General features: G+C 42.0%; 1 protein-coding gene across 2 annotated transcripts in view; it reads right to left on the minus strand.

Annotated features, from left to right (window-relative positions):
- The window catches only part of PTPRB (protein tyrosine phosphatase receptor type B), a 177,564-nt gene that overhangs the window by 26,803 nt on the left and 125,578 nt on the right, over positions 1-25,183 (minus strand). For both annotated transcript variants that reach the window (XM_075344888.1, XM_075344889.1), the window contains 8 exons: positions 22,501-22,607; positions 18,857-18,962; positions 15,579-15,656; positions 15,482-15,499; positions 15,309-15,390; positions 11,351-11,441; positions 9,628-9,704; positions 7,874-8,008 (listed from right to left, as the gene is read on the minus strand). In XM_075344888.1, the coding sequence (XP_075201003.1) occupies positions 7,874-8,008; positions 9,628-9,704; positions 11,351-11,441; positions 15,309-15,390; positions 15,482-15,499; positions 15,579-15,656; positions 18,857-18,962; positions 22,501-22,607 (694 nt within the window). The remainder of the gene's footprint in view (positions 1-7,873; positions 8,009-9,627; positions 9,705-11,350; positions 11,442-15,308; positions 15,391-15,481; positions 15,500-15,578; positions 15,657-18,856; positions 18,963-22,500; positions 22,608-25,183) is intronic.

Here is a 25,183-nt window from a genome sequence, read left to right on the forward strand (position 1 = left end):
GAAATTTTATTGTAATCATTGTGAAGAGAATTGATAGAACTACTAGAATAGTTGTTCAGAGACTGTGGTATAAAGGTATGTGGTAGAATTGAGCCAAAAGATGTGCACCTTGATGTGGCATTCACAATGGTACCCTATGGCATCCATACCCGGGCCGTCCAAACTTACTTGGCTGACCCTGGAACACCTCTTGTGTTAATTAGACCCAGGGTGGGGAAAACTGGGCAATTGCCCAGGGCCCCTAGTCTGTTGGGGGCCCCCAGTGTCTACAGCTCAAGCTACACTGATAATAATAGCATTATCCACATTGCTTCTGATGTGGAGACTGCTTGAGGACCTTTGGTGACATCACAATCATATGATCGCTCATGTGACTGTGATTTCGCCACAGGTATTGTACTTTGCGGGACTTTAGGACTTTTGGTGACATCACAATCTTGTGACTGGTCATGTGACCCTGATGTCATCACAGGTCCATGACTCTGTAGAAGAGCTGAAGATGAGATGGACTGGTAGTGTGTGTGAGGGGCACTGCAGCCAAATTTGAGATGCTGCCCCCTGACTGCTGGCCCCCTATGCTAGATTAGGAGGTGTCCCCCCCCCGGAAAGACACTGTTCAGCTACCCCCGCTTCTGTGGTATGACCTGCTCTTGCCCCGCCTCCCGGATATAGGTCACCGCGCTGGCCAGCTTCCGGTCTCTCTGTTCAAGGACCCGGACCTGTTTGGACGGCCGGTGTCGTGTACCCGCTCCGGGAGGCGGTGAGAGAGGTATCAGCAGGGAGGGAAGCGTTCTGCCCACGGCGCTTTAGCTGTGAGCGGCTCCCTCCCTGCTGAGGCACAAGCGACATGTGCCGGCGAGCGGGGTTCTCTGGGAATTACCCGCCCGCCGGTCAGCTTGTGCTCGCCGTCCATCACAAAACCCCCATCAGCAGGGAGGGAAGCATCCTGCTCGCGATGCTGTTAGTTGTGAGCTGCTCCCTCCCTGCTGAGGCTCAGGCTGGTGCCGGCGGGCGGCGTTCTGAGGGAACTGCCCGCCCGCCGGTTGGCTTGAGCCCGCCGCTAAGTTTAACCCCTTAACGACCCATCCATGACGTAGTGGGTACGTCATGGATCGTGTGCCGTTAAGCCTCGCCCCCTGCCGCGGGCAGGAGGCGATCCGCGCACATATCAGCTGTTTTTAACAGCTGACATGTGTGTCTGCTAGCCGCGGGTGGAATCGCTTCCACCCGCGGATATTAACCCCTTACATCTCGCTGCCAAAATCTGGCAGCAAGATGTATATGTGCACCGCCATGACAGTTACTTACCCAGCCCCCACCGGAAGTCACGTGACATGACCACGTGACTTTCGGCGGTTGCCATGGTAGCAAAGGGTCATGTGATGATGCCTGTAGCTAACATGACTCACTTCCTCTCAATGCCGGAATATAGCCGGCATTGAAAGTAAAGCACCAAATCTGCAGTTCTCAGCTCTGTAGCTGTGGTATCGCCGCGTTCAAAAATGCCCGATCTATCAAAATATAAAATCAATTGATCTGATCAGTAAATGGCATAGCAGCAAAAAAATTCCAAACGCCAAAATTACAGGGTGTTTTTTGGTCGCCGCAAACTTTGCGCAAAATTCAATAACAGGTGATCAAAACGTAGCATCTCTGCAAAAAATGGTACCGTTAAAAACGTCAGGTCGAGACGCAAAAAATAAGCAGTCACTGAGCCATAGATCCAAAAACAAAAAATGAGAACGCTATGGGTTTTGGAAAATGGCGCAAAACGTGCGCCACTTTTTTTTTGGACCATCACATAGATACATCAGTTTTACCATATAGTGAACACCGTGAATAAAATATCCCAAAAAGTATTGAATTTTTTTTTTTTTGCCGTTTTCCAGTAAACTATATGGTAAAACCTATGGTTTCATTTAAAAGTACAACTCGTCCGGGCGTCGTGAGCGTCATAGTAGCAGGGTCACATGTGTAGAGCTAGATCCCCCTTTTCTTCAGACTAAGCTCCGGTGCGGTCCCGCGGCGGGATGAAGCGCATCTTGGCGTACATTGGACAGCGGAGTTGCTGTTGGAATTGGGCAAGGAACATCCAGAGTCAGGCCACCTTTTTCCTGCATAATCAGGCAAGTACCATTATGGGGAAGTGTGGGGTGGAAAAAGTGCCCCGGGGGAGGGGTCACGTGATGTCACCAGGCAACAGGTTTTCCTCCCAATTCAACATTCTGTAACTAAGTTAGGTATGACCAACACCGTGGGTGTACTGAGGAAATCATACACCCGTTGTAAAAGCTGCTATAGTATCTGCCATTAATACCTCTTGCGGTCGGCATTCCACAGTCTGACTGCTCTAACTGTAAAGAACCCTTTCCTATTTAGCTGCGGAGGAGGAAGTCATGTTCCAGTCCTTTGTATTGACCACACATGTATTTATTCATATAAATGAGATCTCCTCCTCCTTTCCTTACAATAATCTAGTTGCCAATTATGTCCACCTAAATATTCTCATAAAAAAAAAAAAAATATACACAATTTTAGTTTTTGATCTTGGGTGCGTATAACTGGCAAGTGCTTTCCAATGTTTTATCAGACAGCAATCATTCTAATACTATAGAGGGTGCCAAGTAGCTTCATTATTTGAAGCACCTATTATGAATTAAAAAAAAAAAAAAAGCCCCCCACCCTTTGGGTTTGTCTTTTGTTTTGGAAGGTTTTGCCGCATGGAAATAGGCTTTATCTGCTATTACTCATTGTATGGAGGTTTATCAGCTTTCGGCCCTGTGGATCTATAGGTATGAACCTCAACTTTGCGTGTAAGGTCATTTCCATTGCGGTCATTTTTTCCCAAGGCGCATTTGCTAGGCTGCCCAGTGCATGACTAAGCGGCAGTGTCACGTTACCCGGAATTGGCACACTGGTCCAACCCTAGGTGGGGAAAGAGTAAACGTTATTTTTCCGCTACATGGAATTAGGCACCTGAAAAGGAGGACCTGATGGTGTAGCTGAATTTTACTTTAAGTTTCAACGGCTACATTCACTTCAAGTGCAGGAACGGACAAATTGGTGTGTGGAGTATTTAACAGCAGCAGGTCCAGCTGTTTCGGGATGATTTTCAACACAACAGGGTTTTCACACACACAAAAAAAAAACAAACAAAAAAAAAAACAAAGTAGGCTTGGCCTAGGGGCCATGTTTCGAGAAACCTACCCCCTGGCTGCAACTTTCACCCAAGTATGTTGCAGTTGGAAAAGGGGGTGGTTGAAGACTCCAAAAAAGTGGTATGACCAGTTGGTTTACCAAGCCTGGGGGAAAAACCATCTAACCACCTGTCTACAACTTCCCTCATCAGTAAGTGGGCTGATTAGGCTTTTTGGTGTTTAGAATGCACATCAGTCAACGAAAGGTTAAAGTCATAACAGGTGTCCGGTTGTCGTGATAGCATTGTTTTACACCTTATTGCATTTCCAATCCCAGGTATTCCCGTTAACTCCATCTGCTGGCAGGATCAAGGGTTTGATTTCTTAAATTCGTAGGGGGATGCCCAGTAAAAGGAGGCCGATGACCCGGCCTCCCGTTACAACACAGACATGACGGGCCTATGGTAAGGTATGCAGCAAGTGGGGTTTACCAGGTGAGTGAAGAGCACGATGATTTTCAAGCAATCCCTTGTTAATATACAACCGGCAGTATTTAGAGATTCTACATCACCAACGGGTACCGTTTTTTTCCTGTTGCGAGCAAACTGGTACTGGGTTTTGCATTGCCATTTTTTCAATTGTGGAACTGGACTTGCGTGACTAAGGCTTAGTGGGACCCACGGTATGGTAGGGTTAGAGGATTAGCGGCAAGTGGGTGGATGTTAGGAGGCCTAATACTTCCTAGCTGTTTGCCGACCTAATAAAAGGTACCGGGCTGGGGGGTTATGCCCATTGTGGACTTACTCTTAAAGCATAGTCACATAGGTTGAAGAAAGACTTAGGTCTATCTAGTCAAGCGTTTTCTTCCCTCGCAGTTTTGGGGACCTTTTTCCCCAACCCCTGGTGGGTATGCTCGAGGGTGTTAGTGATGGCCCTTAGACGAGGGGCGACGGGGAGCATTTTTTAACCACAAAGATTTTTTCCCATATTTAGCGGACATTTTTGGCGGTAATTCGGTGGTGGCTGTTTATTTTGGGTTCTCCAGCTGCAGGATCTGGGTTGTTATCCCCACCCCCACCCCCCCAGAACCAGGGAGCTCCTGAGGCGTTGGGTGCAAGTGTGTATGAGCGTGGTTTCAATGGGATGGGGGTTGGCAATGCAAATGCATTTTTGAGGGACGTTTGTACAGAGTTTGTTTTCAAAACAATCCACCAGTAGACGCGCAAGAGGCTACTGACTGTCATATAGGCTTGCGTAACATTACATATGTTCCAGATTTGTGTATTTTATTAATAATAATAAAAATAAAAAATAAAAAAAAAAAAAAAAGTACGTGGGGTTTTGCCAAATCCACCCCAGAGAGAAGAGGGTCTGCTGGTTATGAGAATTTTGCTGGTTACGAGAATTTTCCTTTCTGACAATGTTTTTCTTTTCAGATGTAAGTTGGCCTAGTGTCCGAGCTTAGGTCATGCCCATACTTCTCGGGCAGCGTTAAAAAGTGATCCTCGCCCTGGCGGTCGGTGCTTTGTTTCCATTGACCTGGATGGTAATTGGAGAAGTTGCCGGGGGCTGGTTTAGCTGAGGGCGCTACCTGAGGTGTTCAGGATTGGTGAGCCGCCTTCCACAGTTGACTTGGCGACCCAAGTAAGCGTCACAGATCTGGTCTCCTGCCATCTAGCAGCGCTCCGCCCCGTACCCTCATGCGGTCAGAGATGTACAATTTTCCCTTTTATTTTCCGAAGTTAAGATGGGCCAGCCAGAGGTGATTTTCAGCTCATATGCGAACGTATCTTAAGGAAGGATGTGTTATGGAGCTGTCCTTGGCACACGGGCAACCAGTGCCTACCTAAGTTGATTCTGTAAAATATTAAAAAAAAAAAAAAAAAGTTGTTGGTGGGGTACCGCCAGCTGGAAGGTATTAACTTGGCCTTCCTTATGAGGAAGCGGGTACATCTTAAATGATGCTGTTTCGGATATGTTGGTAGTGGGAATGTGCGAGGAGATGGCTCAGGTACGGTGTTTTTTGGGGGGGGTCGCAGGTTGCTAGCGCTGTGCTGCTCCTTGGCGGAAGGGGTAGGAAAAGTGGTGGTGAAATACCCGCGCCGGACGGCCGGTGGCGGAAAATTTCCCAAAACCCCGTGGTGTTGGCTGGTAATGCCTAATTTAAAAGCTGCGACCAAAAAAGCACACTGCCCCCTGGCAAAGAGCAACAGGGAGGCATAAGTGTGGTGTGCTCCGGAAAGATGATGGGATAACCCCTATAAATATTATATTATTGTGTATTAAATATTAATAAGCATATGTTGTGCCTGAAACTAAGTCAAACAAAATCCAATAACTGTTAATGCTACTGAACAGGACCAGTACGGTACATAAATCATCATCCATGTCCTTTTATATACTATGTGCATAAAAAGATAATTACACCTGTGCTATACATATAATATGTAGACTAAATACTAAATATAAAAAAGTCTTGATATTTCCCATTGTTCGTCTTCCAAAATCAGCAATGTAAAGTAATTATCTTAGATTAAATGTGCCCCTCGACTTAAAAAAACAACAAAATCGCTCTTAGTTTCAGAAAAAGAACATTCTCAAAAAATTCTGAGAATGTATAACGTTCACAAAGCTTTTCTATATTATCTGCTTTCAATTATTTTTTTAAAGGTTACCTTGGCTTTTCGAATATATTTTATCATTTACTTCCATCTTTCACTTGAAGTGAAATTATTCCGTGTTTCTGGCTATTAAAATAACATGTATTGCCGTGTTTCTATTGTGTGTCAGTTTTATTTAGCAATTTTATATCTCATTAAAATGGGAATTACAAGGAGCCCAGCTTCTCCGGCTCTGATATAATGCAGAAATAAGGGGGTATTAGTCGCCTCGGAGGGAAGTTTTTCCTCTCTTTTAATGAAAGTGTCTTGTTTGTCGGTGTTGAGTTACTCTTCTGTGTATTAAGTGGGAGTAATTTTCTCCTGCTAGGCTTTATTCAATGTTTCCTCCTAATTCTCACCATGCTGACAATACTAATATTTATGTTACTAATACTTTTCTTTCACTTTTCTCTTGTGGATACGTTCCTCTCGCCAGCACTTAATGAAAGCTTCTCCAGCCTCAATTGGTGAATTATGTTTATAAACCGCTGTTCTATTAACACATTAAACAGTGTCTTTTCGAGGGGCAGGTCATGTGACCATCCATTCGCTATTCCGAGGTTACTACAGAAATATATTGTGCACCAATAGAGAATTACGATGGAACCAATGATGTCATCAATATGAACATTTAGACTGTAGTATATTCTTTCCTTTGCCTTATACTGAGTACTATCAATGGTATTCATTAATGTGTATTTTATCTAAAAGCAGAGTTTCACTTTTGTTATCTTCTACAATAAGGGTATGTTCACACAGGGCTTTTTTGGTAAATTTTTGCTGCGTTTTTTAGCTGCAGATTTGCCTTGGTTTTATGCAAATCCATTCTAATAAAAAGCTGCTTTTTACAGTACCAGTAAAGTTTATGAGATTCTAGAAATCTCATGCACACACACACACACATGCAGATTTTTCCTGACTCTTTTGTCAAATATCTGCGTTTTTGCTGCAGATTTCAAAGAATGAGCATGTCAATTCTTTGCAGTGATTTTGCAACGTTTTTTTTCATTGATACAAGCCATTTTATAGAAAAAAACGCACCAAAAACACAGATGACTCAAAGGAGATTTTCTACCACAAGATCAGGCTTTGGTCAGGAAAAAAACTTACCAAAAAAGCCCTGAGTGAACACAGCCTAAAGGTTGGTTGCCATTAAACAGCCGCTGGCCAGTAAAGATTTAATGATTGGTTAGCATCTAATATCCTGTGTACACAAGTAGATTATCGTCTAATATCCTGTTTACACAAGTAGATTATCATCTAATATCCTGTTTACACAAGTAGATTATCGTCTCATATTTCTGTGTACACAAGTAGATTATCATCTAATATCATGTATACACAAGTAGACCGCTCTTCAGATGTGTACTGACCGATCTGCAATAGATTGCTTATTGTGCCAATGTTCTTGGCAGCACAACCCCTGTTTACACAAGACAATGTTCTGCCAAGAACGATATATATATAATTTTTTAGTAAAGTAGATCATTTCATCCATGTTTGAGTGTTTTGCTTGGTCATTGGGTGATCATCAGCCTGTTTAGACTGCAAGATTATTATGATGCAAGTGTTCCTTGATAATCTTGAACTTTTTATTTATTAAAAATTGATTTATTATTTCTTGTTCTATGTCTACCATAATAACTGGATGGAATAGACCATGCCAATGACTGCTGCATATAGTTTCCCTATTAGTAACTAGGTTTTTGTAAACAAGAATGAGCTATTGACCAATGGTTTCATATTTCAATAGATTTTCATGATATTTGCATGTTTGTATCTAAAATTAAAAGTGATGGATGAATAAATAATTCAATTGTCATCAAACAACTAAATTTACTTATTATTTTACTCGTACTGTTTTCAAGCAAACATTTGGATTGCACTTTTTTAAATTATAAAAGACATGATGTGCACAAGCCCTTAGAATTAAAGTTTACAAAGAATCCCATAAAAACATTATCTTATTATACATGTTCTGGTCACTTGGTGGGGTAAGTCTCATTTATGCCTTAACCATCTTTTTATGGATTCCCTGAAAAGTAAAGTTAGCTAGGTGTGCTGTCTTCCACTTACCCGTCCTTTTTCCACACACTGAGTCACCATCACAATGTTATGAACGTTTTGCTCCCACACCATTTTCCAGAAGTCATCTTTGGTACCGGGAAGGGGTCCTTGGGTTGCAATATATTCTCTACGGAAGTTGTTGCCCTACAACAAAAAAGTTGCAAAAGGAAAAAAAAAAAAAATTAGAGACAAGAGCGATAGAGATGAGTAGACCCAAGGAAGTTCGGTTTGGCAGGTTCAGCCGGACTTTACATAAAGTTCGGTTTGGGACCCAGACTTGACCTGAATTTCAATGCAAGTCACTAATTTGGCAGTTTGGGTTTTCGCCCACATGCAGCCAGTCATAAACAGATCACTTTCGGGGGAGGGTAGGTGGATTTTTTCCCATATTTATTTTGTGCACACTACATCTGATCACGCTGTTGCTATCTCCAGTGCGAGCCGATCAAATACTGCAAGCAGCTCGCATTGGGCTTAGCACCAAGCGCACCCAAGCACATTGATGCTCGAGCAAGTGGTGTGCATACGTAAAGCACATGAACTCTGAATGGACACTGAACACCGAACCTCAGATTTGCTCATCTCTAAAGAGCGAATTTTCATTTACATAAATCATACACCCACAATGAAACTTGTTACTGTCCAAGCAACAAAGACGTACAAATTCTTAATAATTTTTGCAATCGTTTGCATGTATGAGTATTTTTTTCCCCCTGTATTTTATGACTACTAAGAGATACTGTAGAGGTTCACACTGTTCCTAGCTTAGACCACCACCACCACCATCACATCAATCCAACCATTCCACTTTCCAACATTTGAAGGAGATAAGACTAGTAGGATCCTTGGCATACAGATTTTTCTTATTAACGAGTAACATTGCATGGATTTGACCCATAGCACCCAAATGGACTGTTCTTATACCATACCCATCCCATTAATCAGCGTATCACATATACTCCTGCGTCTCATAAACTACATTAGCTTCTTAAGTAGAAATGTTTAGTTTTATATTACCATGAACGGGTACTTAACGTTTCGCCATTGCCATAAATCAACCTAAGTGTTTTATTGATGATTAATATTATGTTGGCAGGAATGGAGTACTTTAGTAAATTGATTGGTGTCTTAACATTAGGTTATATGTGACTCATAGAAAGTATTACAAACATATTAGTAAAATCAATATGTCCATAAAGTATGATAAAGATAGTTAACATGCACTGTACAGTTTTATCAATAATTATTACTGGCATGTTATAATGGAGTGTACTTAATTATGAGGTGTTCATGGATAGTAAAATTAGTTCATTATACTACATTCACATAACAATAGGACTTGTAGTGTTATTCTTATCTGTCATGTATCACTGCATTGCCCAGATTATGGCTATTCCTTTTTATTCAATACCTGCATATTATAATATGTTTTTAGTAGTAGTAATAGTAGTAGAATTACCTTCAATACAATATTTTCATTTTTACTAAAAGTAACTCCTTGACAACATGTTCACAATGTACAATACATTCCTGTTCGTGCGAAAATGACTAATTAAATTCTGTCCTATGGCAATATGCCCTGAAAATACACATTATGATCAGTCTGGACACTGAATACTTTTTGTTCAGGAAAAGAATAGTGTGTAGATGTAGGAACAGAAGCTTGATCAGTAATTCTGTTATATAACGTTTCACATCTGAGCCAACAATACACAGTATTAACTTACTAGAAGAATATAAAAGATGCTGAAAGTGTTACCTACCGGTGTATAACTGGCATTTATATAGTCTGAGCATGGATCATCATCGACATTGGAGAGTTTTACACGCGTGAAATCATCTACAGAAAGAGGCAAAGACATTGTGACTACTACTGAAAAATTAAGTCACTTGTGGGGGTTACCCTGATTTCTGCACGCTGGGTATTAATCTTACAACACACTCTAACAGTGCGCTCTGTTGCTGGCTCATTACTTCTGATCTGAGCTGGCAAGGAACTGCCCTATCATTGTGCACATTGTGCTGGGACTCACCGAGCTCCTGAAACAAAGGTTACTGATGATGCTTCAGTTCAGGGAGTGGACAGGGGCTGCAGCACTGACCGCAGGATCTGCCCCCTGATGATGCTTTGTTTGAGTATGCCAACAAATACTGGGATTTCTAAACAAAGCATTATCAAAAAGGAAGTTGTATATATATATATATATATATATATATATATATATATATATATATATATAAAAAAAAAGAAAATCAGTGAGATAGTTCCCTATCAGTTAGAGGGTAGGGAATTTTTAATTACAGTATATTAAAAAATACTGTAGTTTAATTATAGCATTAAATAGATACAAATATAGGATGAAACTTAAGTTGTATTTTTAAAGATTTATTGATTATCAGTCATTTAGTGCAGCTGTTCAGTCCGTGTAAATATGGACCCTATAAGTGTTATCAATGTGAAGGAAGTACAATAAGCATCTGCCAGACACCTCTGTCAGTAGCTTATCACACTGTACAACAAAAGGATAGTGTGGGGAATTTCAGCATGTCTGATCCTTATCTGAATTGTCTCTCCAGTAAAGGAGACAAACTCTAGCACAGCGCCACCTATTGGAAGTAGCGATCCTAAAAGTCACAAGTGGATTTTCGACAATCCTTTGCAATATGACTCAGGATATATAAGCCAGATCAGAATCCCAATTTGCAGACACGGTGTTTCGGGGTGCTTGCCCCTCGTCAGTGCAAAGTATGGGGGTGTCTGATCTGGCTCATGAGAAAGCTATGTGGGGACCACGGGGGAACACTATTCTCCTTAAGGAGACTTTGCAAGCCAGTCTGGCTGCCAGGTAAGGGGACTTATAGCTGCAATGCCCCTAAAATTCCACGGGGGAACACTATTCTCCTTAAGGAGACTTTGCAAGCCAGTCTGGCTGCCAGGTAAGGGGACTTATAGCTGCAATGCCCCTCTGGGAAATATTCAAATTGTCTCTCCAGTAAAGGAGACAAACTCTAGCACAGCGCCACCTATTGGAAGTAGCGATCCTAAAAGTCACAAGTGGATTTTCGACAATCCTTTGCAATATGACTCAGGATATATAAGCCAGATCAGAATCCCAATTTGCAGACACGGTGTTTCGGGGTGCTTGCCCCTCGTCAGTGCAAAGTATGGGGGTGTCTGATCTGGCTCATGAGAAAGCTATGTGGGGACCACGGGGGAACACTATTCTCCTTATCTGGACATCCTCTGTTGAGGCAGAGTCAGTGACCCCTATACACAGAGATAATTGGCTCGTTAATGAACAGTGTACTTTCCTCTATTCTCTATGTATCAGGGCCTTTAGACCACCCCTGGCTCATACACTGAGCATCTGATAGAATAAAGTGAAAATTAAATTCTTGCTCTATGCCATGGTGAAAGCGATTATGAAAATATAAAAAGTACTTAATTTGTAAAGTAGTGTGTTATTATAATAAAAAAATACTCACAAGGCAGTATATTGTTGTATCGATTTTTTCCTCTGTTCTCTGGTAAAAGTGCAATGTCAAAAGATTGGTTTCGCCCAACGTCTTTAAGATCCTGAAAAACACAAGTAAGAAAAAGGCTTTGATTTCTATTGAAGACACTGCTGCATTGTGCTGTGTTATAGGGTCATTGATTCAACAGGACATGTCCTTTAGCAGAAGAATCATCAATTGATTGTAACTGGAAGTTCTTGAAACTAACTTGACATATTACTCTATAGATACTTAACCGTGAAAAATAGGGTTGGAGAAAGTGCTCTTCTTCACTAGCGATAATGTATGATCCCAAATGTTAACATCTGCAGCAGGAAAACTACACTCTGCTTTATATGGTGTGAAAACCCATGTGTGGGATATTCTTTTTTCATGTTTGAAAAATAAAATTATATATATATACATACAGTGCCTTGCGAAAGTATTGGGCCCCCTTGAATATTTCAACCTTTTCCCACATTTCAGGCTTCAAACATAAAGATAAAAATTTTAATGTTATGGTGAAGAATCAAAAACTAGTGGGACACAATTGTGAAGTTGAATGAAATTTATTGCTTATTTTAAACTTTTGTAAAAAATAATAAACTGAAAATTGGGGCGTGCAATATTATTCGTCCCCTTTACTTTTAGTGCAGCAAACTCACTCCAAAAGTTGATTGAGGATCTCTGAATGATCCAATGTTGTCCTAAATAACTGATAATGATAAATATAAGCCACCTGTGTGTAATCTAGTCTCCGTATAAATGCACCTGTTCTGTGATAGTCTCAGTGTTTTATTTAAAGCGCAGATAGCATCATGAAGACTAAGGAACACAACAGGCAGGTCCGTGATACTGTTGTGGAGAAGTTTAAAGTTGGATTTGGTTAAAAAAAGATTTCCACAACTTTAAACATCCAAAGAAGCACCGTGCAAGCGATCATATTGAAATGGAAGGAATATCATACCACTGCAAATCTACCAAGACTCGGCCGTCCATCAAAAATTTCATCTCAAACATGGAGAAGACTGATCAGAGGTGCAGCCAAGAGGCCCATGATCACTCTGGGTGAACTGCAGAGATCTACAGCTGAGGTGGGAGAGTCTGTCCATAGGACAACAATCAGTCGCACACTGCAAAAATCTGGCCTTTATGTAAGAGTGGCAAGCAGAAAGCAATTTCTCAAAGATATCCATAAAAAGTGTTGTTAAAGTTTGCCACAAACCACCTGGGAGACACCAAACATGTGGAAGAAGGTGCTCTGGTCAGATGAAACCAAAATAGAACTTTTTGGGCACAATGCAAAATGATATGTTTGGCGTAAAAGCAACACAGATCATCACCCTGAACACACCATCCCAACTGTCAAACATGGTGGTGGCAGCATCATGGTTTAGGCCTGCTTTTCTTCAGCAGGGATAGGGAAGATGGTTAAAATTGATAAGAAGATGGATGGAGCCAAATACAGGATCATTCTTGAAGAAAACCTGTTGGAGTCTGCAAAAGACCTGAGACTGGGATGGAGATTTGTCTTTCAACAAGACAATGATTCAAAACATAAAGCAAAATCTACAATGGAATTGTTCACAAATAAATGTATCCAGGTGTTAGAATGGCCAAGTCAAAGTCCAGACCTGAATCCAATCGAGAATTTGTGGAAAGAGCTGAAAACTGCTGTTCACAAACGCTCTCCATCCAACCTCACTCAGCTCGAGCTATTTGCAAAGGAAGAATGGGCAATTATTTCCGTCTCACGATGTGCAAAACTAATAGAGACATACCCCAGGCGACTTGCAGCTGTAATCGCAACAAAAGGTGATGCTACAAAGTATTAACTTAAAGGGGACGAATAATATTGCACGCCCCAATTTTAAGTTTATTATTTTTTAAAAAAGTTTAAAATAAGCAATAAATTTCATTCAACTTCACAATTGTGTCCCACTTGTTGTTGATTCTTCACCATTTATCTTTATGTTTGAAGCCTGAAATGTGGGAATAGGTTGAAAAATTCAAGGGGGCCGAATACTTTCGAAAGGCACATATATATATATATATATATATATATATGTATATATATATATTAATGATGAGCGAGTTTTGAAATATTCGGATTTGCGATACTCGTAATGAGTACTGTCTAATACTCGCGTATGAATTCCAAATAGCATGTGCAATGCAAGTCATTGAGGAATTCTCGCAATGTAACGAGTAACCCGAATGCCGCACAATTCATGTGAGTAGCGAATAGTACAGCATTCAAATTACTCCTTACATTGCAAGTATTCCCCATTGACTTGCTTTGCACACACTATTCGGAATGCATACGCGAGTATTAGACAGTACTCGTTACGAGTATCGCGAATCCGAGTATTTCGAAACTCGCTCATCATTTATTCATTTATATATATATATATATATATATATATATATATATATATACTGTATATAATATTATGATCCATGTGTTATTGATTAAATTATCTATAAATGTGCTTGACATTCTTCATTACTGTAATGCCATCACCAACTGTCCTGCTTCCTCCTCTTTCCAGGGACGCTGGTGCACTCACACTTCTGGGCACTCAGTGGTGGTGTCTGATCCGGTCCCTGTTGCCTGCTCCCAGGATCTGTGCATGCTGCGCAGGTCTCTTGGGAGCATGTTTAGGGCAGGCATGCTTCTTGGCTCTTAAAGGGCCAGCATGCCTTGAGTACTTAAAGCATCCCCTATGGAAGGTGCCTGGGCAACCTGGTCTATTACTAAAAACATGTCAAGTTGTCAGGTACTGTTCCCATTCCCTGTATCCTCTATCCATACCTGTGATTGCTTAGGCTGCTTTCACACATCCAGCTTGAGCTCTGCGGCTCAATCCGGCTGTGCAAGCTATGCAACGGATGCGGTGAAAACACCGCATCCTTTGCATAAGTTTTTCCCATGCGGCCCGCCTGGTTTTTGCCGCTTGCGGCATGCTACTGAGCATGCGCAGTGGCAAAAACCGCATGCGGCGGCCGGATGCGGTTATTGCCACATCACGCAGTATTCGGCCGCCATAGGCATGCATTGAAAAATGCGCCGCATCGGCCGAATGCGGCGCGATGCGGTTTTTTTTGCCGCACGAAAAAACGTGCCAGGCAACGTTCCATCCGGCCACCGCATCGGCTAAATCTGCCACATGCGGCAAAAGCCGGATGGAACGCAAGGCCTTGCGGCACAATGCGGCACTAATTAAAGTCTATGCAGAAAAAACGCAAGCAGCAGCAAAAAAAAACGGTTGCGATTTTCCTGCAAAGTGCCGGATTGTGCCGCATTGCAGAAACCGGAGGTGTGAAAGCAGCCTTACCAGAACCTGTGTTCTAGTACCTACCTGAACTTGTCATGCCTGTCAGTACCTGCCATTCCTGCCGTACCAGCCGTGCTGGATGTACCTGCCGTACCTTTTTCTCTCTCTGCAAAATCCGTGCCTGCCATACCAGTCGACCCTACTGTACCTGCCATACCTGCTACGTTTCCCGTATCAGCCATTCCCTTTGTACCAGGCTGAACCAGCCAATCAGTCTGCACCTGTATACATCAGAGACTGTTCCTGCCTGCTCCTGTGCCAATACCAGCTTACCCGAACCCTGGGGTCAGCTGTGACAGTACCGTGACTTCCTGGAGAAGCACCTGGTGCCTACCTTGCAGCACAAACCTATCCTCACCATCAGAAAATTACAGAGATGTGTGAACATTGCTGTATTCAATCTCCACCTGCCAGCTATCCCACCAAGCTTTCATGGAGTCAGGCATTTATGACACTTCCAAATGGGAAAATTGTCACCAGCCTATGAAAATGTTGACACTTCATCCATATTACATTGTAAAGGCAATGTCTATGGTGATGATACACTAGTTGAACAACCAATTAATATATATTAAAAAATTAAAGAAAATGTGTATATTCTGGCTTCTCACCTCATATTCTTGGGAGAGCAGGTAGTTTGAGTCTGCTTGAAGTTTGCTGAAATGAACTTCAAACTGGTTGGCTTTGATTGGACTAAAATGTAAGGAAGTAAAAATGAATTATAATGTGTCAATAATAGAGTAAAATATTGAGGAGAGGTACATATTTGAGAATAGTTGCTTACCTGGAAGATCGCTTGTTTCTGAAAAGAAAAACCAATATGAGTAAATAATTGTTAAATTGAAAATTGTGTAAAGAGAGCTGTGCATGGGTTTTCTTACCCTTTGTGAGTGATGTTGAGGTGTAAAGATGAGGGCATTTCTCTATGCGATTGTGCTCTGATTTGACCCTGATCATAGCTGGAAAAAAAAGAACGCTCTGTACTTAGCCCACTCATGACATTGGTGAGAAGTAGGGAGTGATTTACAAAGTGAATTGAAGACATCTACATATTAAGATGCTATGAAACACCTTTCATTTTTACATGTATTGTAGTTTCTCAAGTTACAAGGGCCTCTGGTTATAATTTTTCAACATATAATGTAGGTCTTTTGTAAGCCGCCTTAACTTACATATTCAACACACAATGCAACAGACACTAATGATCAGCAGCACATGGGACTGGCCAGAACATGTGACAAAGGCTTTTCTCTCTTAGGCTATGTTCACATTTCTGTTGTTTAGGATCAGTCACAATCTGCCGCTCTGATAAACAATGCAATCCGTTTAGCGGATTCCGTTGTTCCCATAGACTTGTATGAGTGGTGGATTGTGACTGATGCCCTTGCGTTGCATCCGCCGCCCGACTAATCAGTCGTGGAACAACTGACCGTCGGGCGGCAGGAACGCAGCATGTAACGTTTTTTGAGTAGCGGAATCCTTTTGTTTTCACTGCGCATGCTCAGATCTTGTGTTTAATCATTCAAATCAATGTGTCTCTCTCTCAGCGGTCGAACGATCAGCTGATCGCTCGGCGGCCAGCTTCTGTGAGCGATCAGCTGATCGCCCGGCGGCCGGCTTCTGTGAGCGATCAGCTGATCGCCCGGCGGCTGGCTTCTGTGAACGATCAGCTGATCGGCAAGCTTCTGTGAATGATCAGCTGATCGCCTGGCGGCCGGCTTCTGTGAGCGATCAGCTGATCACCCGGCGGCCGGCTACTGTGAACGAGCAGCTGATCACTCTCATAAAAGCCGGCTGCCGGGAGATCAGCTGTTCGCTCTCAAAAACCGGCCGCCGGGAGATCAACTGATCGCTCTCAAAAGCTGGCCGCCAAGCGATCAGCTGATTGTTCACAATAGCCAGCCGCTGGCTTTTGACAGCGATCAGCTGATCTCCCGGTGGCCGGCTTTTGAGAGCGATCAGCTGATCGCTCTCTCCTTTTTATACTGAAAGCATTTCACCAACGGAATCCGCCTTCTCATGACAATTCTTGTCACCCAATGTACAACGCATTAGTCACAAACGTTAAGCAACGCAGGTGACTGATTAAAAAAAACGGAAATGTGAACATAGCCTTAGAAAACCTCTATTGCTGAAGCACATGCTCTGATCGGCTGTGTAGTAGTTCCTCGTTACAGTATAATGTGGTACTGCGGTACATCTTTTGTCCTGTTCTCTACCTGGGTCAAGATGAGTTTGTCTCAGGGACACCATGTGAGCTCTGCTCTACATAATTTTTCTGGCACACTGAGTGTACAAGACTCTGAAGTTCCTGTCTTCTAAATGAAAAGTGATTAACACTGTCCAATTGCTATCTCTAACTTTATTTGCAAGGATTAGTTTTATCTGTACTTGTTATTCGCTTCTACTTCTTCAGTATACATTTTTGGGTTGACAGTCTGAGAACTTCAGAACTGTGTTTCCCCGAAAATAAGACCTGCCCTGAAAATAAGCCTTAGCAGGATTTTTTGGCTTTTTTGCATTATGCTTAAAATATAAGCCCCACCCCAAAAATAAGCCCTAGTTGCCAATTACCATACTATTAGTATCCTGAAATAGGGCTTGGGTTTATTGGTATACATTGCTGTGAGCCCCAGATGTTTATAGTCACATGGCAGCCTGTTAATGGAATGAATATTCAGCCTTCTTCCCATCCATAATCCTGCCCACTCCTGTGCTGGAATCAGTGATTGGAACTTGTGTTAATAAAGTAATGAATATTCACCCTCTTCCTTGCCCACCCCTCTGTTTAGGGTGTCAATGATTCACTCAAGCTGTCATCGCAGGATCGCAGCGTGAAGTGTATTTCTATGCAGCTGACATGCTTGGGTCAGAAGAGCCGCCTCCCAGTATGAGCATTGCACTGCCTTCCTGCAATGACAGTCTGAGTGAATCACTGACACCTGGCACAGACGGCTGGGCGGGGAAGGGGGTGACTATTCATTACTTCATTAACAAAATTTCCAATCACTGAGGCCAGCAAAGGGTTCCGCGGGGAAGGAAGTGAATATTGCTTCTTTTATTGACACAAGTTCCAGTCACAGAAATCAGAAGAGGGGTGGGTGCAATTTTGGGCGGGAAGAGGGGTGAATATTCATTCCCTTAACTAGTGGTTACGTGACTTTAAACTTATAGGGATTACAGTATATTCATTCCATTAACTAGTGGGTATGTGACTTTAAACTTACGGGTATTACAGCAACATACATATTATAAACGGTGGAAGGGGTGAGTATTCATTTTCATTAATGAGCGACCCAATCACTGACACCAATGCAAAATATAAGCCATCCCCTGAAAATAAGCCATAGCACAACTTTTGGAGCCAAAAATAATATAAGACATTTATTAATATAATAATATAAGACACTTATTATCAGGAAAACTAGCCACTAGTTTTCCACAGAGTTATGGTCTCAAGTTACCATGTTTTCACTCACAATGATCATCCAGTAACCAATGAATACTGTAACTTGTAACCACTATAGTATTACTTTCTTTTAAACCACAGACTAAAAACACAAATTACCTGACTTATGCGGGCTTTACATGAGACGACCGATCGCGCGCACATCGGGCATCGTACACGATGTCGTCTCGTGTGACACCTCCTAGCGATGCAGTATTGCTCACAAATCGTCATGTACTCGTCGCTAGGTTTCATAAAATTGTTTAATTAAAATGGCGCCGGTTGTTCATCATTTCCGTGGCATCACACGTTGCTCCGTGTGACACCACGGGAACGATGAACACACCTTACCTGCGTCCCGCGGCACCCGCCGGCTATGTGGAAGGAAGGAGGTGGGCGGGATGTTTACATCCCGCTCATCTCCGCCCCTCCGCTTCTATTAGCTGGCTGCCGTGTGACGTCGCTGTGACGCCGAACGCTCCTCCCACTTCAGGAAGTGGACTTTTGTCGCCCACAGCGAGGTCGTCCGGAAGGTAAGTACGTGTGACGGGGGTTAAATGAGTTTGTGCGCCACGCGCAGCGATTTGCCCGTGACGCAAAAACGACGGGGGCGGGTACGATCGCTCGTGCTATCGCACGATAGATCGACTCGTGTAAAGCAGGCTTTACAGTTTCACAAACCAATTTTGCTTGTGATACATGAATACTTACACTCTCCTGCATTTCTGGCGGCAAATCAGTAAAGCTGTGACTCCAATCAGGACAACAATGAGGAATAAGCCGGCACTGACACCTTCAATCACTCCTACTAACGGCTCTGCCAAGTCATAAGAACAGAACAATGATTATTAAACACATACACTAGCTTCAGTATATTATGTCATGTACTAAGTATTATGATTTATCCCAAATAATAAGAGCTTTATTGCACTGAAGAAAATATGCCTTTGTCTAGGGGTTGTGAGCAGCACAAGTTGGATATAAATATAATATAATTAATATTTTGTATCTGTTTACTTGTCTTTTCCCTCACTTGATTTTTAGCACTGGACAGGCCCCTCTCTAATGTACTTCCATTCAGTGCAGACAAGTAATATAAGACAAAATATTACATTTAAAGCCAGTCTAAAATTTCTGGGAGTAGGAGTGGTTACATGCCATGTCCATATAGTTTGTGAGTCTTTCATGCCAAAATATAAAGGCTTCTTCTAATTTATCAATACTCTAAAGGTTTTTTTTAGATGTTTCAGCTGCTTTAACATACTGTAGATCAGTGGCGGTCTCAGGACCTGAGCCCCCACCAATCTACAATAAAAATAAGGGGCTACAACAAATAAAAACTATTTAAAAGTTTTGTTATACTTTATTACATTATTACTTTGTCTAACATCAGGTCTCCATGTATGGAGCAGGCTCAGGAGCTGATACCGCACTATACCCAGTACATGCTGGCTGCTGCACGGCTAACTTCTGTTAGTAGCAGCAGTAACCAGAGCTTGCTCCTATCACATCTGTTTAATCATTAAAATGCAAATATAAATCACTTGACTTAAATAGCACAACTGCCAGTGTGTGCCCACACCAGTTTCAAGGCTTCTCAACCCAATTTTACATGACACGATCACAGGGAGCTGAAAGAATGTCATGGCAGCCATGGGCCTACTGGAGGCCCCCTAGTTGCACTCTTAGTGCTCCAGTGAAGCTCAGCATGTAGCGTCATAGGATAACATCATATTGACTACATACTGCTATACAGTAGGACTAAAGAGGGCATGAGGACATGAGGACTAGGAAGGCTGCCATGGGGACCTTTAGCAGGCTCACAGATGCCATTACATTTTATCGGCACCACATGATTGCCTAAGGGAGGGGCTGGCTATGGGAGCTAATACAGGCGTACAACTGTACTAAAATGGGCCACAGTGGGAAGGCATTGATAACATTTTTATACAATACTTGCTAAATATGTTCCATTGAAATTAGACATATAGACATGTATTATCCCCTTTAGAACAGTCATAAAATGGATTAAGCCCAAGCTCAACATATAAAAAGAGGATTTGCTACAAAAATAAAGATTTTTATTCCACAAATACTTTGTGGATCGTTCCTCAGCTCCAGATCATAAAATGGATACGCCATAAATGTCTCAAGTGAGAATTTCCCCTGGAGCTTATGGGGCTGCAGTGTAGCAGAAAGGAATGTGACATTTCAACAGCCTGTCAGATTTGGATTGCTCTGGTTCATGAGGAAATATTATAATATTATATTTATTAGGTTATTACTGGTACAGCAATGTAGCCATTACTGGAAAAGGGGTTCACAAATAAATATTAATTTATTCTGTATAACATTTTTTCAATTTGAATTTTCCATGTCCTGATCGATATACAATAACTATTAAATATATCAACAATTTCTAACTAAATGTATTTCTAAAGCTGCCATTGAAACAAATTTCTCACCAGATGTCGGTAACAACCCATCCAATCCACACAGGCAAAGAAATCAAACCATAGATATCCATAAATTAAGTTACGTGTAATAATGAGAAATGACATGGAGAAAAAGTATTGAAGACATACAGAAATAGAGGTGCAAAAGGCCATTAGAAAGTCACAGCTGAAATCTATCAGGAATTAGAAAGCAATCCTGCCACTTAGTGAAGAATAATATCAGCTGGTTCAAATGATGGCCTACTAAAATATGTCTAATTACCAAGGTGCCACACAAAAAACATCTAATGATGGGTAGAACCAGTGAGCTGTCTCAAAATATATTTAGTTAGAAAATTGGTTGCATGTTCAATACATATTTCCCTTGTTGTGTCTAGTGCAAGATGTCACATATGCCCAGTAGTTATGACATATTACGAATACAGTATTACTATATTGACTAATACACTTGTAGTACTCTCAGTATTCTTGAAGGAGTTCCCCAAGATCTTTGGTTTGTTGAGGAGGGGAGATAGGGTAAGGTGTATGCTGCTGCCTGATTAACAGTTCGTACCAGTCATATCATCACACCCAAGCTGTGGACTCTGCGATGCTGCAGGGAGAAGCTTTGCTTCTGTAAAATGTCAACTGAAGCTGGCCGCTTACAAGTTCTCTTGACAAGAGTGCTGTGGTCCTTGCCTAGGAGACTAGCTAAATCTGAAAGGCTGTAAAGGTAACTTGTAATTTAAGGTAACCTTACAGCTGATACATGCGACCTGCTCCATAGGCAGCATGTATGAGACTCTGCCTGGGGTGTTTCAGAGAAAGACATAGCTTAATAGCTGCTGGGGACTAAAGGTCCTGTCACACACAGAGATAAATCTGCGGCATATCTGTGGTTGCAGTGAAATTGTGGACAATCAGTGCCAGGTTTGTGGCTGTGAACAAATGGAACAATATGTCCATGATTTCACTGCAACCACAGATCTGCCAAAGATTTCTCTGTGTGTGTCGGGGCCTCAAGGTGCACATGAGACTAATTAGACACGCAGGTCCCTGGCAGCTTCTCTTTGCCCTTTGCTCTGGAGTGACAGGTCTTTCTATACACACCCACAAGAAAAGTCCAGGCGGGCACTCCTTTTTTAGATAGTGGTGCTTGTATCACAGGGTGGTGTCCCCAAATATCAGCAATAACATGAGATCGGCACTCAAATTTTTTTTTTTATCTCGTCTTCCAAAGTTGATTTTCTTAAAATTAGCAGTCACGAATACAATGACGCGTTTCGGCTTGTATCCGCAAGACTTTCTCAAACAGTATACCTGAGTATACAAGCCGAAACGCTTCTCTGTATTTGTGACTGCTAATGTTGAGAAAATGAACTTTGGAAGTAGAGATAAAGAAATGTGAATGCCGATCTTATGTTATATATATATTATATATATATATATATATATATATATATATATATATATATATATATATTATTATGTTATATACACACACCAATTGAGAGACCTGTCATTCCAGGGCAGCTGGTGAGAAGAAGCCACTGGGCATTTCCCTGTTCAACTAGTCTATTGTGCGGCTGGGTCCCTGGTGGCTGTTAAACTGTGCTTTTCTCTGAAATGCCATATTATTTCAGAGTTAAACATTCCTTGCTCATATCATCCAGCTAGTGTCTGATACATGGTGCCTGTGGATCGAGCAGCATGGATCAGCTGTCAGGTTCTCTTTAACAAGGAGCAATAAACAATACAATTAAAAGAACGAGAACAGAGAGGATTTTTCAGAACAGGTAAAGTTGCTTGTTTTTGCAAGAATTTGACAATTTTAACCATTTATTATGATGGAAATAACCCTTTAATGATTGAAACAATAAGAATGCACTGTAAAGGTCACTAGACACAACATTTCCTCACCTGCTTCTGTTGTGATTGGCAAGGAAAAAAAAGTGTCGGCAAACAATGGATCGGAGAATTCTTTTAAATCTTCAGAAAACAACTGTGTGAAAGCTCTAATGCTAATCCTATAAGAAAAACATAAAATGATCACGTTAAGAAACATTGTATGCTAACAGTTGAAAAATAATAATGTAAATTTCTGATGATGGGACCAACTGAAGTGTCAGAAGTTAAAATACAACAATGGAGGGGTCCGAGGAGCTGAGACCCACACAGATATTCAAAAACAGATTGTGATGCTTGCTCTCAATGATGTGTGCTTTGTGGACATGTTTGAGTACCTGTATACGATCAGGATTTCCATTTTCACATGGTTTAGAAATTAAACCAGAAAACAGGATGCATAATATTTAACCATTGAATGAATAGGCTGTCATACCAAAGTCCCTGCATAGTCTCTAAACTACAATGTGGATCTGTAAGGTCTGAATAACGGCTTATTATCATCCTTTCTGGAAAAACAGTGACATATGCTGGGGAACAGACAGAGGATATCAGAAAAAAATGGTGTAAATCTGAAGTTCCTGAGCACATGCAAAACAACTTCAGTAACTCCCACTTGTCTTAATGTACAACTACGTAAGTCAGCTGCCAACTACTTTGCAAAGAAACTAAATGTTCCTAGCATCAGATGAAAGTTGTCGAACTTCTGACAACTCTGACTGCTTCTTTCTATGCACAATCATTTACAAAACCCGATGTTTAGACCTGTTTTAAACTACCGGAAATATTAGGTTTACTTTGAAATCTTGGTGCCTGAAGCACGACGAAGCCCCAGGGCTCCAATGTAAAATTTGTAGCAGGGTCCGTCTAAGGCCCCTTTCACACGTTAGTGATTCTGGGACGTTTGTGCTTTTTTTAAAACGTACCAGAATCACTGACATACGCAGACCCATTATAATCAATGGGTCTGCTCACACGTCAGTGATTTTTCACTGAACGTGTCTCCGTGCGGCATACCCGCGTGTGCGTGATTGCCGCACGGAGACATGTCCATTTTTTTCTGGCATCGCTGATGTTTCACGGACCACGCAGTGGTGTGGTCCGTGAAACACGTGCCAGAAAAAAACGTGCTTTTAAAATAAAAGTCATTTTTACTCACCCGGCGTCCAGCGATGTCCTCTGCAGCCCGTTCTCCCTGCTGATTCTGAGCCGGCTCATTATTGTCGCGCATATTCATTATGCGCGACACAGCCGACCCGGAAGCAGCTGCTGCGGGGGTCACCGCCGGCCGAATGCTGCACCGCGGGAGCGATCAGCACCATGGACAGCGGGAGCGCGCACAGGTGAGTTGTTTTCTAAGTGCAATCACGGGCCACGGAGAACGGAGCCCGGATTGCACTTAGACAACCCACGTGTACCGTGAATCACGGCACACGCAGGGACATGTGCGTGTTTTATACGCCAGTGAAAAACGTCTGTGTTTTTCACTGACGTGTGAAACGGGCCTAACAATGTGATATTTATAATGATGTCTTGATATGTACCCCAAGGGTGAATGCCATGTCCGCACCTCCTAAATTTACACTTTGCTAAGGGCTGTATCTATAATATGTGAAGTTATAAGGCTATGTGGCAGATTTGTTGCAGAAATTTCGGCAGTTGACTTCAGTTCTATTTATCTGAATGGGATGCTTCAGGAAAATGGATTTATGCAAGTGCCATTCAGAATAATACGACAGTTTCAGAAGTTTCTGCAAGAAATCTAACTTGTGAATATATCCTAGCAATATATTGATATACAGAAATATTTTATTCTTTTATAGGAATAACTGCAGCAAAAAAACACCAAATTTATTAAGAAACTTAATAATTTGGTGCAATAAAGGATTTAATCATTTGTCTTCTTTCTAAGCAAAATCACACGATGTCCCTCATCTATTGGATTTTTATAAGTATGTTCCATTTAGCAGAAATACAGTTCAAGTTTCATATATGCAATGTTTGCATGCATCTTGGTGCTTACAGTGCGCTGCTGTTATTCTTTTGTTTGTATATTATGCAGTCATAGCAGCTTGCACCTGTTCACACTTGCTTTATTCTGTTTGGATGTGCTGGTCAGTTTTGTTTTGTTTTAAGTATCCTATTGGAGATTTTTGATGTTTCCTTTTTTGACTGAGCACTCCTCCCAGCCTAAGGCTTCTTTCACACGTCCGTGTCTCCGGTACGTGTTTGGTCCGTTTCCTCACGTACCGGAGACACGGGCGCACGTAGACCCATTAAAATCAATGGGTCTGCACTCACGTGCGTATTCTGCCATGGATCGTATGTATGTGTGGAGCATACGTGTACCCGTGTGCTCCACACGTAGACATGTCCATTTTTCTCCGGCATCATGGGGTGTCACATGGAACGCAAATGGACCACACAGAGGTGTTCCGTGTGACACGCGCCGGAGAAAACACACGTGTCTGAGAAAATAATAAAAAAACTTTACTCACCTTCTCCAGCCCTGCTGTCTCTGCCACTGCTGTCACTTGCTTCCGACCACCACTCATTATGCTCATTGCATATTCACTTCACTGCGGCCGGAAGCAGCAGCAGCGGGGACTCGGCAGGACCGGAGACCGAAGATCAGCACCATGGACAGCAAAGCCAGGGACAGGTGAGCAGAAAGTTCCCGTTCTCTGTGTGTTATCAC

The sequence above is a fragment of the Anomaloglossus baeobatrachus genome, chromosome 4 (assembly GCF_048569485.1).
Source record: "Anomaloglossus baeobatrachus isolate aAnoBae1 chromosome 4, aAnoBae1.hap1, whole genome shotgun sequence".
Classification (NCBI taxonomy): Eukaryota; Metazoa; Chordata; class Amphibia; order Anura; family Aromobatidae; genus Anomaloglossus; species Anomaloglossus baeobatrachus.